The 19,105-nt window shown below is 41.4% G+C and overlaps 1 protein-coding gene across 2 annotated transcripts in view; it reads right to left on the reverse strand.

Moving 5' to 3' along the window:
* Positions 1-19,105, reverse strand: part of FRMD3 (FERM domain containing 3) — a 125,635-nt gene that overhangs the window by 45,501 nt on the left and 61,029 nt on the right. For both annotated transcript variants that reach the window (XM_083464903.1, XM_083464902.1), the window contains 2 exons: positions 13,703-13,745; positions 4,527-4,605 (listed from right to left, as the gene is read on the reverse strand). In XM_083464903.1, coding sequence (XP_083321029.1) covers positions 4,527-4,605; positions 13,703-13,745 — 122 coding nt within the window. The remainder of the gene's footprint in view (positions 1-4,526; positions 4,606-13,702; positions 13,746-19,105) is intronic.

The raw sequence follows: 19,105 nt of genomic DNA on the forward strand, positions 1-19,105 counted from the left end.
TGGTCTTCTGCTCAAGATTGCTGCCTCCCTGTGGTTACTAAAAACACACAAGAAAATATGTTCGCAACTGTGCGCCACATACATTTTTTGCATAGGTTATTAAAAAACTACATCCCTAGCCTAGGATCTGAAGATCTGTGTAACTATTTCCACACACATAATGAGGAAGTTTTGGACTTTTGTTTCTCGACAAAACAACAACAACCCACACACAGTCCTCTAGTAATTTGGATCCCAGCTCTACTCTGAAATCATTCAAAAAGTTGTTTGGGGGTGGGGTCCAATAAGGAAGGTTACTGCAGAATTCATTATTGTTGTGCTTCATTCATAATTGCGCTTTTTGTGGCATCTTCCTAATGTAATCTTTGGCCGGTCACAGTTCATTAAACTCCTTTGAAAAATTCACGTTACATAAGTGGTTCTCGAGAGAGAAAATTTCTTCCACTATAGTGAACAGATACAAAAATTCTTACTTCACAAGGCAATGTGCTAAATAAGTCCACAGTATGATTATACTTTGAGGTACCACACTAGCCTCTAAATGAAGGGGGGAGTTTTAATAACACTTCCTAGTTGTGTAAATCAGTTTGCACTACCCTGGGAATTTGCTCTGGCTAAAGAGCACATTTGGGGACCTGGTTGAATTCTGGTGAGAACTGATACAAACTCCACAGAGAGGAATTTAATGTTTTCATCTCAGTACATGCTATGCTGTTCTATACACAAGATACATTGGATCCCCCCATCGCTCTAAGTTGATGTTTGCAAAGGTTGAAAGAAAGGATCAAGTGTGAGATAATGCGTAAATAGGTTTTTAGGAAAAGATCAGTAGTGGTGACATAATCTTTTAGTGTTGCCTGTTTCTGACTGACAGCATACAGTGTGTAGGTTTCCAAAACCAAATTCTTATCAGATGACAGCTCATATTTGTATACAATTTGAACCATAAGTTGGACAGTGCTGGATTAAAGTATCCCTACAGCTATTTCACGAAGCACACTTTGTCCTTCATCTTCACTCACAAATGAAGGCAAACATATTCCCTTGCAACAGAAATCACCCACAATTCAAAAAGTATATTCATTCAGCATTTAATGCACTGCAAAACACAGTAGTGTGATGAGTATCTACATTTTATTAATAGTAGTAGTAGCAGTACTGGAGCTCATTTTGAAACATTAAAAATGCATATTATGCATATAAAAAATGGAAAAACAACAACATATCTGAAGAAGTGTGCGTGCACATAACAAACTTAGTTGGTCTCTAAGGTGCTACTAGAAGGATTTTTTATATTTTGTTTCAACAACATATGTATAACATCTTATATGAACTGAATCTATTTGCATAAATTGCAGATTTTACCTCCAAAATAGACAGGAACAGCAGTCCAATCCTTTAACAGTTGCTTTCCATGTGCAATTAGCATGCAAAATGCATGGATTACTATTTGAAGTGGGTCGTTCATCATAACTGTTGCTTCAACCTGCCGTTAGCTTTTAAAATCTTTTGTTGCCTCTCAGTAAGTAATTGCTTTGATGGCTATTATAACTGCATTTTAGATTATTTTTTATGTTTGCTGTACATTTTTCTAGCATCCATCGGATGAAGAGCAGTTTAGAAATGTTTTTCTTAATAATGATAATACTAGGCATGTATGCTGGTATTAATTTCCAAGTCCCAAATAAAAATGTAGTATACAAAGCAGCCCCCTGTGTTAAAAGGTTTCCCTTGCTTATTTGACTGTTCCAAAATTTACTTTGCCAATGTCTCATCATTACGACTTTAGGGACAACTAGAAAGATGGGAACAAAGGATTCTTCAGTAACAAATTCCAAAAGAATATTTTCAAAAACTGATAGAACACACTAGCTCTGTAAAGGATTTTGCACCCTTTAAGCTTCGCTAGCAATGCTCCATACAGTGCAAAAAAAAGAGGAGAGATAAAAATTAAGGTGATTTTGCTTTTGCTAAATTTGTGACTTTACCATAGCTTTGCTCCCAGGTGTTTAACTATTTCCCCCATTGCTCAGTGAAAAATATTTACAACCTATGAAGGAAAACACTTAATTGGCAATGTCAGCCAACAGAGCAAATTGCTACACACAGTGTGCTGTCAAAATAAACAAACATCATTTTCACACAGCCTCTCCCTTGGGTTGTCAATGTTTTCTTTTCCCAGACAGACTGACGTTATTTCAAATATTTATGCCCTTGACAAAAATAATTTATAATACCTCCTGCCAATATGCAGTGTTGTATTTTGTATTTTTTAATAAACTACATTTTCATTTATGAATAATTTGAACTGTTCGAAATAAACAACTACCAGTTTGCAATGGGCAGCTTCTAAAATGAAGGCACCATGGGCATAGCTGGGGGGCAGGGGGGCAGCTGTGCCCCTTAGAGCAAGTAAAACAATAGAAATACTTAACTGACCAATCACATCAGTTCTGTCCCCCCATAACAAAAATCCTGGCTATGCCAATGGAAGGCACAGCAGAAAAATGAGGGCAAAATTAGTGTTCTCTGCTCACTGGCACGATGGAAATACATTTGCACAGTGAGACTTTTCCTCACCCCCACACCAGTTACCCACACTTTGCCAAAATGTGTCTGGGGGTGTCTCCTAGCCCTCTGGAATGCAGGAAGCATCTACCCCCCCCCCCCACTTGTGCAAGCAGATCTCACCCTGTTTTTAGCGGGGGAGAAATTAGGGATTGAAAGAGGTAGAGAAGCGCGTCTTCCAGAGTTTTCCACAGCTTGGTTGGAATACAGTTCCCAGCAGACCCAGTGAAATATACTCAGAGTCGCAAAGTGGTTTCATGCTCTTTATTCAGCTCATAGTGGTGAGGAGGAATGAATGAAAGTCCCCTCAAAGTATCTGCTTTATATACATTATTTACACAATGGGCTGCACATGATTGGTTAATTCTGGAATTCTACTGTAAGCCAATCAGGTTGTGGATTCACTTATCTCTGGAGCATGATTGGGTGGTTCCTGCCAACCAATCATACTGCTGCATTGTTCTTGGACCAATCAGACTGCTGCATTCTGAATCCTATTGTTCTAGGACCAATCAGACTGCTGCAATTTGGATCCTTTTGTTCTAGGACCAATCAGACTGCTGCAGTTTGGATCCTATTCAACTCAGTACATAACACCCAGGTAGCACAAGTCTCCTGTCTACGGCTCATGGGAGTTGTAAAACTTCCATAAAACATCCCAGGAAGATCCCAGTCTGGGCAAGGCTTTTCTACCGCAAAGATCTACTGTTGCGTTTACTTGGCTCCATAATTTCAGCTAGAAAGCAAGTGTTCCTATGAAGCTCAACTTGGTAAAAAAACAAACACGCAAAAAACAGTTCTCACCATGGTCATTTTCATTTTGGCTTTTTATTTCTGTTGGTGGCCACACTTTAATTATTATTTGTATACACTTTAATGATTATTTTTTACTTTTTTATGATGTTAGCACTTTCAGGGTTGTTCATAGGCAGGGCGTATAAAGACGTTGCAAGAAAATAAAACAATAAGTGAAGTAAAATTAATTGAAAACAATTAAGTTAGCATGCTGGTTGGTGGCAGGCTTGCTCCAGAACCTAAAGCAGGGGTCAGCAAACTTTTTCAGCAGGGGGCTGGTCCACTGTCCCTCAGACCTTGTGGGGGGCCGGACTATTTTTTTTTTTGAGGGGGGGTGAACGAATTCCTATGCCCCACAAATAACCCAGACGTGCAAAAGCACACATTCTACTCATGTAAAAACACGCTAATTCCTGGATCATCCGCAAGCAGGATTTAGAAGGTGATTGGGCCAGATCCAGCCTCCGGGCCTTAGCTTGCCTACCCATGACCTAGAGGTTTATTTCTATGCACACTGGAACTGTCCAAACCCATAGCTCTGTTTGGAAACAGATGAATACCTCGAACTGTGAGTTGTATGCAACTATGTCATCCCCCAGATACAAGGGCTTCCACCTATGCAATGGGGCTTCCTTGCCCTCTCCTCTCTCTGCAGCGCCCCCCCCCATCTGCCCCAGAGAGTTGGGGGGAGCACACAGGGCACACAAGGAAAAGAGAGGAAGTCCCAAGGCACAAGTGGGTGTCCTTCCCCCACCAGGATGAAACTATGAACATTTATGTGGGTATGAAGCCTATTGAACCCAGTGGGACTTACACCTGAGTAAGTATGCCACAGATTAACCCTGCAGGAATTTCAAAAGCAGTGTATCCCAAGAGGCCTACTGGGCTAGAGGAGAAGAAAAGGAGCCCAGGAATCTAGCTTCACATCCCATTTTCTACCAGTGCCTCACCATCGCGTGCTTCATATAAACACCTTTACTCTGCTACTAATCACTGGTGGCCCAATTTTAGCTCCCAAAAGCAGTTTTTAAAATTTCCAGCATATGAGTGGACAATTTTAGTTAGCTAAAATGTAGGTTAGCATATCATAGGTGATGATAAGAGTTAGCCATGCTCCCAAAATATTGACTAAATGAACAGACAGGGATTAAAAAAAAAAATACCTGGTGAGCTCTTCTTTAATCTTCAGTGGTTCATGTGGGTAGAATTTCACTCTAAAGCACATGGTATATGGTGGATGAGCTGAAACATTATAAAGAAAAAGCATGAGAAAAGCAGCATAAAACATGGCCTCTCTTGCACTGCAGGAAATGTCACCATTGGTTTCTCAGAATAGCTTGTGAGATGCAGTGCAGCAAATTAAGAAGAGAAACAAGCAAAAAGCGGATCTAATGTGTGATAAAGAAGATCCAAGCATAAGCACAATATAGTCAGTCTAAACTAGAGAGGTGTACCATGTCATTTTTTAATTAAAGAAAGGAAGCCAGAGAAATTCCACCATAAAGATTTTTTTAAAATCCTAATTATTGGTTGTATCTGGGCTGGACCAGGGGCTGTGCAATGATCGGTATATGGACAATGTGGTTTATAAACCATGTTCCTGTAGTCTGGAGACATTCAGCAGGCAGAAAGTTCTGTTTTGTTGTGCAGAGAAGGACAGAAGGCTAGGCTCTCAGTACTAAGACAGGGCTTGCCACTCCAGAGATTTCAGATGATATTGCTTAGGAATTACTTGGCCCAGCGGCCTGTAGCACCTTTAAATTCACACACCAGTTTTGCAACTATATCATGAGATGAGGGGCACCAGCTCCTAGGGGCCAAGCCTTTTTGCGCGTGCGCACACACACACACCCACCCCAATATTTTTGTGGCTTTGGTTGCCCCACCATGTACAAAAAGCGCAAAGGCGAACTGTGGAGCCGAGCATGGCGTGGCTCCAGTGGCCACCTCCTTCTCCTCTTCCTGCTGCTGTGGAGAGGAAGGAGGATCGAAGCAGCCTCCCACCGGTGGCAGTGCCAGGAGGAGGAGGAGGAAGCCACTGAAGACACATGGCTGCTGTGTTCAACTCCACCCCCAGCTCCACGTGATGTCAGGACATTGACATCACATATGACATCATGCACACAATGTTGGCTCCCCCCAATTGCCCTTGCAAGCTGGCACCTCTGGCGATTTATCGTATTTTTCCGTATACATGCCCCCATGTATAAGATGCCCCTTATTTTGGGGGGGGCTCAGATTTAAGAAAATGGGGGGAGATGTATCCGTGTATAAATCACCCCCTAATTTCTAACATTATTTTTTAGAGGGGGGGGGGACCTAGTTTTATACACGGAAAAATATGGTACTTCATGTGTAGCGTAATCTAGACATGCAGGTAGAAAAGACATGGGAAATAAAGACTGCTTGCATTATTTATTTATGTAATTATCTTTAGTGGTGGAGAAGACTGTAGGTTGCGATGGAATGAGAAATACAAGGTACTTTCTCAAGCGGCAATAAAATTACTATTTGGCCTCCATCCAGTGGAGTGGAGATATAGCAAGAGACTCTCAGCACTGTGTCTTACTGGGAGGGGGAAGGGCAAGGCGGTGATGAGGTTGGGGTTGTGCAGACACACCTGTGGACCTCCCCCGACACCTCTGCCACTACACCCTTGCAGCCACATCCTCGCCAATGCCTCCCCTCCCCCACCTGGTAAGCAGCGGTTCCTGCTGTAATTTACAACATGCATGTTTGTTCAGAAGCAAGTCTCTGAATGAACGGGCACTGAATAAACTAGCAGGACTGGCAACATTATGGGCGCCACATAATACCTGTTCCACATTTGCCAAAAAATCAATCCTCTGCATATTGACACCAGGCGGTACCATTACTATAGTCTTTCCCGGTGCCTGCTAAAATCGCTTTTGTTTAGACAAGCCTGCCCAGATATGTAGACTGTTCATATGTGTTTTCTGTTTTTGGTTCATTCCTGATTCTTTAAAAACATGTTAAATAGTTGTTTTCAACTGTTTTTACTGATAATTTTATTGCTTTACCCTCTTTGTAAACTGCTTTGAGGTTTTATTATATTTACTTGATCTTGGAAACTTGTGGCTTCTTGTTCCCAGAAACTGGTACAGTCTTATAATGTAATCCTAAACAGGCATCCTCAAAAGTCTTGTTGCATTCAGTGGAGAAAATGTATGTAGGAGGACTGCAATTTTATGTCTACTTTATTCCATATACCATAAGCACCATTGAACACAGTGGAGACTGAATAAGCATTCATAATAGGATTGTGCTATTAATTAGATATATTATCTCCCATATTATCTCTCTCACCATAATAAAACACAACATCCAGGATCTTCTATAGGGGCAAAGCTTCTTCTTTTATTTTTTTGTATTTTTATGTTTCACTGTGATATGCATCATATGCATTCAAGTTTAAGTATTTCTATGAAGAAACTGTAAGTCTTAAATACATTGACAGTCCAACAATGATTGGGTGGGTCAATATGGCATCATTACACATAATTTAAAAACTAGTTAGGCAGCTCTTGTGAAACCAGCAATGTTTTTTTATGAAGTTCTCGGTTTCATCTTTTGAGGACCTGACTTACTGTTATGAAGTAAATAATTGACAAATTATAAAATGGACAATGGAGGAGGGTTAAGGGAAAACAGTGCAAAGCGGGGAAGCTGGGAAGCAGAGTGTGAAAGTCAGCCGCAAATGGATAAATAAGATGAAGGAAGCAAGTGGCTGAAGAAAGAAAGAACAATGTAATATATTCAGACTGTTGTGTAAATTTTAATTCATTTTGATAGCTCAGTTCATTAGGTACAGAAATACGACAGTATGTTTTGGATCACTGGTTTCCTTGGTATTGGCCAAGGATACGACAATGTGTGAATATCCATGTTAAAGGTAAAGGGACCCCTGACTTTTAGGTCCAATCGTGGCCGACTCTGGGGTTGCGGCGCTCATCTCGCTTTATTGGCCGAGGGAGCCGGCGTACAGCTTCCGGGTATGTGGCCAGCATGACTAAGCCGCTTCTGGCGATCCAGAGCAGTGCATGGAAATGCCATTTACCTTCCCGCCGCAGCGGTACCTATTTATCTACTTGCACTTTGACGTGCTTTCGAACTGCTAGCTTGGCAGGAGCAGGGACCGAGCAACGGGAGCTCACCCCATTGTGGGGATTTGAACCGCCGACCTTCTGATCGGCAAGCCCAAGAGGCTCTGTGGTTTACCCCACAGCGCCACCCACATCCCAGTAATATCCATGTTACTTGATCCTAAACCAGGTCTAAGACTATTAAAGTGTATGGAAAGACTCATCTGGTTTTAAGAACCAGCTCTGAGCTGTCAATGAAAAATCACATTCTGCCAAGGGCGATTATGGTTCACATATAAAGGGCAAGTGGCTATATTTTTGAATTGTTATAAACTACTGGGAGGAGAAAAGTTGGACAGATTAGTGGTATCAGCTTCTTAGGTACAACAATCCTCTCTCTGACCCTGTATCCCTTTCACTAAACATTATCTGGACTTTGCAAACATGGCAGATCCTTTAACACTCAACACATGATAGAGTCAGTCTTGCATATTTTTAATCTCTCTATTCTCACAGTAAGGAATTTCACTTCCTCAGAAATTCCTTATACAGAAGGAAGGGAGGGGGAAGGAGGCAGGGGGTGTTGATTTCCTTTCACATTTCTGAAGCTCTTTTCCGCAGTCTGCATGTTAAATTGACTATAATCATTAACTTGAAATTGAAAAGCATAATAATATTTACTAGAACAAATACTCTCACACATATCTTGTTGTATGGTAGCATCTCAGACACATTCAACAATATTTAGTATACTATGTTCCCAAGAAGGCATATAGAGTGCCAACATTTTAGTATTTTAGAATATTTATGTTTCAGTTTGCTCTTTAGTTTACAGGTTTTCATTTGTTTTTGCCTATTTTCATTTTGGAAAAAGCTGTCAATTGAGCAGATATCAACCCCTGGGGATTGTGGACCACATGCTTATGTTCAGCATGGTAAGACCAGTGCAACAGGTAACATGATAGAAGTTTTATAGTTTTGTGCTAATTCAATGGATGATTTTTGTTTAATTTTGTTTTGTTTTTAAAAAACCTGGGACAGGTAAGGCCAAGCACACAACTGCAAGAATGAGGAAATGAGTTAAGGAAGCTGTGTGGTGAAATTTTGCAGACAGGCATTGTTGGGAAAGCCAAAGTTTCCATGGGATTCTCAGTTTTAGCAGATGAAAGAGAATATTTCTGGCATAGAAAAACCATCTTGAGGTGTAAGATTTATAGAAGAAAATGGTGGGAATACATAATGAATCATTGGGCTCATTTCAATCTCAGACCAAACTGCTGTAGACATACCAAATACAATATTATCTGCTTGTTCTGATTTTTGTAGTCGATCGCAATAAGCTAGTTGGACAAGGATATGATGGTTGTTCAATCATGGCAGGAAAAGAAGGCAGGAATCAAGCACAAATCAGGACACTCGGTCCTCAGGAAACCTTTGGCCACTGCTCATCCCATAGACTTAATCTAACTGTAAATTATCTGAATAGTGTAATCATGTGTGTAATACAGTTGGCACAATTAGAGCCAGTTTTTTTCCATTAGAGCATCTAAAGATGACATCCAAAACCTAACGTACCAATGAAATGTGAAACACAGTAGACTCAACGATACACAAGTATCCCTATGTTTGCATAAAGTTACCCAAGTGTTGTCTTGCATCTCAAACAATAAGCAGGATCAAGCAATGCCAAGACAAGACAACTTTTGTACCACTTATTGTGTGCCTCATGGACATCAATTTTAATTTGTTCATCTTGTGACCATAAGCAAATATTCTTCAATGCTAGAACCAGACACCCAAGCTCTGTAATCTGTTCAGTTAGATGTAATAGAAATGAAAGTACATACACAAGAGTTTTTGAGAACAATGGAACAGCACAGGGAAGCTAAAGAGGAGACATTTAGCACAATAACAGAGAAACTGACAGATGAAGTGAATGTAGAACTTAAAGCACTTGGACAAACCAAACAACAGAAAAAGCCATGCCAAATATCCCAGCCAATCCACAGAAGAGTTCTACCAACCAACTCACAGTTTACTGAAACTACTTCCATCTTACCTCTACCACACTTTAGGAAAAAAAACTTTCAAGCCCATGTCAATTTTAAAAAATTGAAACTTTGAGGATGAATCTGTTACTTGGCATGAATTGTGGGCAAAAAGGCATACCAAAGATATTAAAATACTGTAGCTATATTATATTACTACAGAGTGTTATATTAATATAGAGTGTTTGCCCAGCACTGTGGGTAAGGCACTAAAATGACCTATCAGTTTCGTTTGTCCATTGAACAACAGTAATGTAGGATCCTAAAACAAAACAAAACAAAAACTCTAAGGCTGAATTTCACACCTTTTATACAGAATATGCCTTGGCTTTGGTGAATGCCAAGCATAAGAGCTGAAAGCAGTCAGGCTTTTTTGTTAATGTTTGCCCAACCATAACATAAAGGGAAATATAATACACTCTTTAAACAAAAACTGGAGTCTACAGGGGTCTTGACCAGAACAGGCAATAACCTTTTCTATAAATTTCTCAATGGGATAGCCTTTTCTCTATGGACACTCAAACACAAGCCATTATCGAACATGGCCTTGTCTTCACCCTGCATAAAGTGCTAAAGGATCATTCAGTTGTGCATGGAAAGGACGGAAAGTGCTGCAAGGATTGCCATTTTAATAGCAGGGGACAATAGCCCAATAGTTCAATAGTCCTATTGCATATGTTTAGTGGACTTCCTTATGAAGGTTTTGCAATTTTTAATGCGGCACTGTGGCACAAGCCTATGGAACAATAAACAAAGGTTAGTGACTCATGAGAAAAACAGCACTGGCCAGTAAATTACACACATATGCACAATGCAACAGACCTATTGCCTAGCAGTCACTCAAAGAACTGAAAAGGAAAACTGGAACAGGAAAAGAAAAATAAGATGTCGTTTTGGTTAAAGTATTCTCATGCAAAAGAAGCATAAATAATCAAGTTTATTGTAGCAGTGAGTCCTTCTTTTCAGAACAGCCTTTTTATCTGTCAGATAAGGCCCAGCTGGTACACTGGAGGGCCCAAGATTTGTCACAGGCTTCCCTGTCATCTGAGGCACAGCTCTTTTGCTGAAATGGATTCATAATCATAATCGTTTAAAAGGATTTTACACACCATGCCATGAATTCAGTGCAGCATCTTTAAAGTGATGCTAATAACTCGCTGGCTTACGCACCAAGAGTATTCAAGAGACAAAGGGAAGGGAAAGATAAAAGCTTCCTGTAAGATGCCGATGTCAGGGGCCCCCTCCACTCTGCCAAGAACTGGCATGGCTTAGTAGCCCCGGACGGAAGAGGAGGAAGACGAAGGAGCAGATGGAGGGCTGGGAGGATGGCACCCAAGGTGATGAAGGAAGATATCAGCAAGGGGGAAGCAGATCTGCTAACTCTCTCCATCACCCCTTCTGTGGAGTGCAGAGCCTCATCAGGGAGAAAGGAGAACTCCAGCCAGGGAGAGACGCTGAACCACAGGAGGGAGTGGCGGAACTGGAGGCAAAAGGGCAGGACATTTTTATCTCCAAGAATCAAGCATCACCTTCGTAGGTGGGCTCACACCCAGGGCAGACCCACAGGGTGAGAGAGTCTTGTGAGTGAGCTCCTCCTGTCTCATCTTTAAAAGCTCGCTGGAAGGGCTATGTCAGCTACCAGGACATCTTTGTAATTTCCATTCAGTTATGAACCTCTTGTCTTGCTCTTATACCTTGGAGTCTTGACTTCTGGACCTTGCGCTTGCCGCTGAGCATGTAATATTACCCCAAATAAAGATCTTTTCCTTACTCTCAAGTAAGAGTCACTGCAATCGTATTTTGGGATGGTAGCCTGACAGCCAGACAGTTAACAGCAAGGAATCCCATGTACAAGGGCACCACACATTAGAGGGGTTTGTAATATGTTCAACAGAATTGAATTGCCACTGAATATGAAAAAAGCTGGTTCAGGATATGAATTTGACCATCCCATAAAGCTTGAATATTCTCTGACCTAGGGCCATTTTTCAGCCGGGTTCACCAGTACTTGGAAGGATATTCTCCCATTTCACTTTTCTGTTAAACTTTATGGGCTTTCGCTTCTGGTTCTATCATTCTCTTTGCCACAGATAGTGGCATTAATTTATCAGTTACAGATAGGTAGCCGTGTTGGTCTGCTATAGTCAAAATAAATAAATTCCTTCCAGTAGCACCTTAAAGACCAACTAAGTTAGTTCTTGGTATGAGCTTTCGTGTGCATGCACACTTCTTCAGATAAAAGAAGTGTGCATGCACACGAAGAAGTGTGCATGCACACGAAAGCTCATACCAAGAACTAACTTAGTTGGTCTTTAAGGTGCTACTGGAAGGAATTTTTTTATATTAATTTATCAGTTTGCTTATTTAACTTCACTCTTGCTTCCCCTTCTGAATGCTAAGAGCAGATTGCACATGTTTCTTTGTGGGGGGTCACCTAGAGACTGATAATATCTATTCACACTTAATTTCAACAAATTATAGCTAATCAAACACAATTCATGGAAGCCACTACAAACAGAAAACCTTCTTTAAAAGAAAGATCATCATACTGTACTAGAAGGCCATCAGGAAAATTGTGGGCAGACACCCCCCCCCCCCTCTGTATAATGGATATATGTGACACAATGACCTTCTTATGTTGTCTATGTCTCTTGTGCATCTTGTTTTAAAATTATGGGTTTATACCTTTACCTTTTTAAGGAAATGAGGAGAGCATTGAAGACTCCTCTGGACAACTAAAAATATATAGTGCAGGTCTATATGACACAGATGGTGCTTGGTCTAAACCACAGAGCCTAGGGCTTGCCAATCGGAAGGATGGTGGTTCGAATCCCCGCAACGGGGTGAGCTCCTGTTCAGTCCCAGCTCTTGCCCACCTAGAAGTTTGAAAGCACATCAAAGTGCAAGTAGATAAATAGGTACCGCTTCGGCGGGAAGGTAAACGGCATTTCTGTGCGCTGCTCTGGTTTGCCAGAAGCGGCTTAGTCATGCTGACCACATGACCTGGAAGCTGTCTGCGACAAACGCCGGCTCCCTCGGCCTATAGAGCGAGATGAGCACCGCAAACCCAGAGTCGTCCGCGGCTAGACCTAATGGTCAGGGGTACCTTTACCTTTACCTAAGTGAGTATAAGATTGCAACCTCCATTTTATTCATTCAGATATACATGTCTAAATTCTGTCATACACTGCTAGCTGCTGAATCACTTATGCTTCTATTGAAAATGTACAATGCTACTAAAGGGACAGAACTTCCCTCCTTTTCATAAATTAACCATGTTGACAACAACCTACGTAAGTAAAACAAGCAGCAGATCTCACTATCTAAAGTCAAGTCTTCAGATACTGCAAAGTGAGCTTTCGTCTCAGGCATCATATCAAATCACTAGCAAATGACAGTAGTTGCGGCCATTTAGGAAGGAAAGAAGGAAGGAAGGAAGGAAGGAAGGAAGGAAGGAAGGAAGGAAGGAAGGAAGGAAGGAAATATTTAAATAGAATCACACAACTTTTATCCTTTACAACAGGCTTCCTCAAACTCGGCCCTCCAGATGTTTTTGGCCTACAACTCCCATGATCCCTAGTTAGCAGGACCAGTGGTCAGGGATGATGGGAATTGTAGTTTCAAAAGCATCTGGAGGGCTGAATTTGAGGAAGCCTGCTTTACAATCTACAACACAATCCTATATACCTTCTCCGGCCTGCTGTCTTCCAGATGTTTTGGACTGGAACATAAGAGCCTGCTAGTTCAGGCAGCAGCCTGTCTAATCCCACATCCCATTCTCACAGTGGCCAATCAGATGCTTTTAGGAAACCACAACTTTGGGGCTATATCAGAAACTGCATAGCTCTTTCTTGAAACCGGGCAATATTTCCCAGTAAGTCCCTTTTAGGACTTGCATAAAGTTTGTGAATACCAAAACAAACGGGTAGGAATATGGCGCTTATTTCTTTATTTTACTCAACACTTCACAGCTCTCTCTGAATGAACGGAGTTATTGCTCAGGCGCTTCTTTGGATCTGGGTTCAAAATGAACCCAGTCGCGTGAAATGGCCCAAGAAATCAAGCAAAAGTAAGTATAGCAGGTATAAAGAAACCATCTCATACAGTGGGGAAGGGGATAGAAACATACTACTACATGGCACTTTTAAACTAGCCCGCCACATTTTAAACTGAGCTATCAACACTTACATTTCATTTGCTTGCAGATAGCCTTGTTGGGCTCCAGCCAGTGCTGAAGGAAAGAGAGGCAGAGAGAAATGGTTAGAGGGTTGCAAAAGACATCACTTTTATTTACTGCCACAAGGTCATAATAAACTGACAAGCCGTTTTCATAACAGCTGTGATTTCTATTGTGTTTTGTGTCAAAGAGCTTCAAAGGGATGCTTATACTTGTGGAAGGATAATGAAAAAGAATCAGTTGAACGTGAAAGGCATAGCTAATGCAGTAAGAGTGTACACAATGGGCGTATTTATGTTTGTTCGAAGTCTGGACCTTGGGGACAGGAATGGGAAGAACTGAATCAACTATGAAGCGAGCAGGGGTTTCAGTAGTGGAACAGAAATTTATTTATAGGGTAGCATTCAACTAAGTTAGATAAACAAATTAGACCCATTTATATTAATGGACCTAACTTAGTCAATTCAATTATTCTACTCTGTGTAAATACCACCCACAACTTGTTAATACAGGGAGCTAGAGAAGGCTCCTGAGAACAAACTTAAACCTCTAGATATTATTTATTTCTTATACACCATTGCTTCCTCCAAGCAACTCTCGAATGGTTTACAGGTTCTTTCTCATTTTATCCTCAAAAAGAACCCTGTAAGAGAGGTTAGGATGAGAGCGAGAAACTACCGTATTTTTCCATGTATAAGACTAGGTTTTCCCCCCTAAATAACAATGTCAAAAATTAGGGGGCATCTTATACACGGATAGTGCTGGGGGTGGATTGCCGATTGTTGAGTCCCCAAAATAGGGCTTGTCTGATACCTGGGGGCATCTTATAAACGAAAAATATAGTATATTTGCTAGGAAGTATCTCTAGAGCAAATTGTGGCTGCTGCTGGTGAGTGCGCATAAGATTGGTGGCTTTGGAGCTTAACAACTATGGGCAATCTCCCCCCCCCCCATTTTCTTAATTTGGAGACCCAAAAAATAGGGATCGTCTTATACACAGGGGTGTGTTATGCATGGAAAAATACGGTATATTATGATTTTATCACGTGAACCGCCCTGAGACCTATGGGTATAGGGCGGCATACAAATTTAATAAATAAAAATAATAGAATAAAATAAATTAGCAGGAAACTAGGAAACCATTTTCCCATTTAAATTTGATGTCACTTCTAAATCCCCACTGTGAAAGTTAGTCAAGGCTGATTTATAGCAGTATTTTCAAAAGACAAATATTTAATGTAAAAGGTAAGCTGTGCTATATTTACACTGCATGAAAAAGAAATATAATTCTTAGAATTGCTTATATATATACTGCAAATTCCCACCAACTATGCATTTCCAGAAAGTCAGACAGATTGTGTAATGGGAATTGGGGTTGGTTGTGCGTAAACTGCAAACTGCTCCAAGCTAGCCGTGCAGCTAAAACTTTCCCCGGCTGACAGCCTTTGAAACGTGACTGTCTTAGTCACTGGCAGAATCCGTCAGTGGGCGGGACATAATTTCTTCCAACATAAAAGTTCCTTGACTCCAAGTCTCCTCCTAGATTCTCTGCGTGGAAGCCTTCTGCGCAGCGTGGGCATGCCAAGCGGAGGTCCTGTGCTCTCTCCGCTGATTTCACTGGAAGAGTCTCTGAGCCTCCCCTCCGCCTTGTTCCCAGCTTCCCCTTTCTCCCTGGTGTCCCCTGGATTTCTTTCCCCTGTGGGAACCCTCTCTCTCTCTCCTTGCTAGTTCCCTCCCCTGCATCACTGGAGCGACTTTCCTCTCCTCTTCCCTCTGATGGCAGTTCCCTGACAGATTGTAAATTGTTCACAAAGGAAACAGAAGTTTTAGCATAAGCGTACAAACAAACAAATAAAAATTTGCTGATGGTAATAATGTTGGTGATTAGATTTCACAAAGCCATGTCTAAAGAGGTCTGCTTTCTGCTGAAAGCCAGGTAAAAAAAATAGCTGCCTCATACAACCACAGACATAATCAAATACGCCAGGCGTAGCTAATGCAATGCCCTCCAGATTTCTGGCCTACAGCTCCCATCAACCCCAGCCAGCAAGGCTAATAGTCAGCAACAGCAGGAACTGCAGACCATTCTGCAAAACACTGTGCGTGTCAGGAGTGAGTCCAAAGGAATGTGAGCAAAGAACAATTTTTGCATGATTCACTTACAACATTTCTATTACATTTGTTACTGTTTTTCCCTCCCTCAAAGAAGCTTCAGGGCAGCATGGATGGTTCTCTTCTCACGTATTTTATCTAACCCTGTGAAATAGATTAGGATCCCCAACGTAATGCCATGATGCCCCCACCCCCAACCATCTCCCCAACCATCAAGGCCATCTGTCACTCCTATCCCCCCAAAAAAACTTTATTGAAAAATTTAAAAACTGACACCAAAAACTCCTTTTAAAAAATCAAAACAAGATGGAGGGTGCCTTGAGCTCATTTGTTTTTTATAGATAAGATAAGATATAAGATAAAAGATAAGATAAATAACATAACATAACATAACATAAAACATAACATAACATAACAACATAACATAACATAACATAACATAACATAACATAACATAACATAACATAACATAACATAACATAACATAACATAACATAACATGCCCCACCCATCTAGTTGGGTTTCCCCAGCCACTCTGGGCGGCTTCCAACAGAATATTAAAATACAATAGTCTATTAAACATTAAAAGATTCCCTAAACAGGGCTGCCTTCAGATGTCTTCTAAAAGTCTGGTAGTTGTTTTTCTCTTTGACATCTGGTGGGAAGGCGTTCCACAGGGCGGGTGCCACTACCAAGAAGGCCCTCTGCCTGGTTCCCTGTAGCTTGGCTTCTCACAGTGAGGGAACCGCCAGAAGGCCCTCGGCGCTGGACCTCAGCATCTGGGCAGAACGATGGGGGTGGAGATGCTCCTTTTTACTTTGTGCAACGACTATGCTCACTGGAAAGTGAAGAGCAGACCTCCAGCCATGACAGCCTCTTCCATTCTTTTCCACAAAGTGTTTCTGGTTGCCATGTAGACCCAGAGCCATCTTTCATAGGCTGGAAGAGGACAGGGCAGCTAAAACTGCCAGATGTGCCAGGAGGCAGTGAGAAGCTGGCAGGCATTTGGGGGTTTTTTTGGGGGGGGATATTTGGATATTTTGCCAGTTGGTTTTGAGGTGCACATGTGTGGTATTTATTTGTGTTTCTCTGAGCACCACCAGTTTTCCTTTTGCAAAATGCTTAGTTTGTTATGTGCTGGTGGTGTAGCCTTACTGGAGTTCACCGATTGGGTCTGCGTTGCTCTGGGACAGGAGGAAGGAAGTCAAATGACACCGAGTTGGTTCAAAGAAAGAGTTTATTCTGCTCTCCGGATAGCAGAAGGCACTTGCGTGGTGAGTCCACAGCAAGTCCAAAGAAATGACAAGTTTCATGCAATACATATATCCTCCAGGCACCCTCTCCCTCCTTCCCCAGCCACGTCAGCTTGTACACGCAGGTTGACATCACCGATGTTCCTGCTCCGGCACTCTTAACCATAAATGGGATTTCCTTCCTGTACTTCTGACCATAAAAGGGTATTCCTCTTCCTACTCTTATCTGGGAAGAGGTAATCATCTCTGGGAACACGCTCTGGCGTTTGTTCCCAGACTTGGGTCTGTGTGTCAGAGTGTGTCCAGGACGTAAGATAAAGCACAGACGTGTCTTCTCTCTGTCCTGTTCTACTACTGGTACAGTGAAGGCCATAGTTGCTGTCACAACTGATAAAGGAGAGGGCTCTGAGCACTTGTCTATACAGCCGGGCTTTTGTTTATGCATTGAGCTCAGAGCTCAAGTAAATGGATTTTAGCTAAGGAAAAATAGGGATTTTGGTGCAGTTTCAAACTGCCTGCACAGTCAGTTTTGGGTTTTGGAAACCCATTCCTTCAGTGGGAGGATAGTGGTTTGGTACTGAATTTCATGGACAGGTTATTTGCATTTTGTGACTACTCGCTAGGCCATCACTTTGTCACTAGACAAGCTCCCCATGGCAACCATTTTTGTGGCAGTGCACATAATAGCTTCACAAATGAGCTCCCAGGCCAAAATAGTTAGGGATTTCTGGATTAGGCTTGTGACTGACCAAGATCGCCCAGCAAACTATGAGGCTTGGCATTGATTTGAAGCTGGGACTCCCTGTTCTAACATTCAACCACTGCAATCTGTCCTCTTTTGTTCTCAGCTTCTGACAAAAGAGGTTACATTCATTTCACTTATTATTTATTACAACTGTCCCAGAGAAGCTGGAATTTTGCTTTCGGGGTATGTGATAAAAAGCTGGAATCTTTCTATCACTTCCACTTAATAATTCATTAAAATGCTTATTAATTCATTCCTATGAAGTTTCTCCTACTATCAATCTGCACTCATCTCTTCTTCAAATACAAATTTAGCAAAACTGAACAGGCAAATTAAATTATTAGAATTTAATTAAATTATAGCAACAAATGTAAAAGGTGAAAATGACTACCACTGACAGGGATCAATACAGTATCTGCTATATTAACAAGCATGGAACCAAAACCGTCATATGCTGAAGTGATTTGAAAATGTCAGGTTTGCATCCTGGCTCAATTAATTAACCATGGTGTTTACGGTCAGAGTGGACAAAATCAAACGGCATAAATGCATTATTATGAGCTAATTTCAATATCTGTGAAGGTGTCAGACTGAAAATATTTAGAGAAGTATTTTTTAATTGCTAAAGCAACGTGACCTCTCTATCTTCTTTTGCTAGGGAGGCAACTGCACCTGCAATATGGTATCCCATTGCTTGCTGTGCGCTGACCTGTAATGTTCTTCACTTTCTAAGCACTGTATTAATCCTGGATCAGCATTTCGATGTCCCTGAGTCGCCATTTCCCAGGCCAGGTGCCCTCAGGATGATTATCCACAATGCTGAGTAGGCCTATATGTTATGCATGGCTCCCCGGCAAAAAAAGCGTCCGTGTTGGAAAGGTCATTTCACAAAGCTCAAAATACATTTAAAGGGAGAAAAACCCAAGTATGATTTAACAATATTGTCAAATGGCCACTTCTCCGTATGTGCCTTTATATGCTATTTCGGCATCTAAATTAGTGATACTTTGGGTTGTTCCCATCTCTTACATACTTATAAGTGAAAATGATGCTGAAGAAATGCTACTTCAAATATTGTCCCTCAAATCATCATAAGGTCCCGATTTGATTTAGGACAGAAAATCTGCATCATCGTTGCCTCATCAGAAACTAATCGGGGGGGGGGATATACATGGATATTTTTGTGTCTGGTTACAGACTATTTACGTAGATTTACGTAGATTCCATCGTAGATTATAATGATGTCCCTGATGTGCAGCACTGTGTACCTAATGTGGAATATCATCTGCCATTTTGCTATCTAG

Source organism: Podarcis liolepis, assembly GCF_965112155.1.
Source record: "Podarcis liolepis genome assembly, chromosome: 11".
NCBI classification, from domain to species: domain Eukaryota; kingdom Metazoa; phylum Chordata; class Lepidosauria; order Squamata; family Lacertidae; genus Podarcis; species Podarcis liolepis.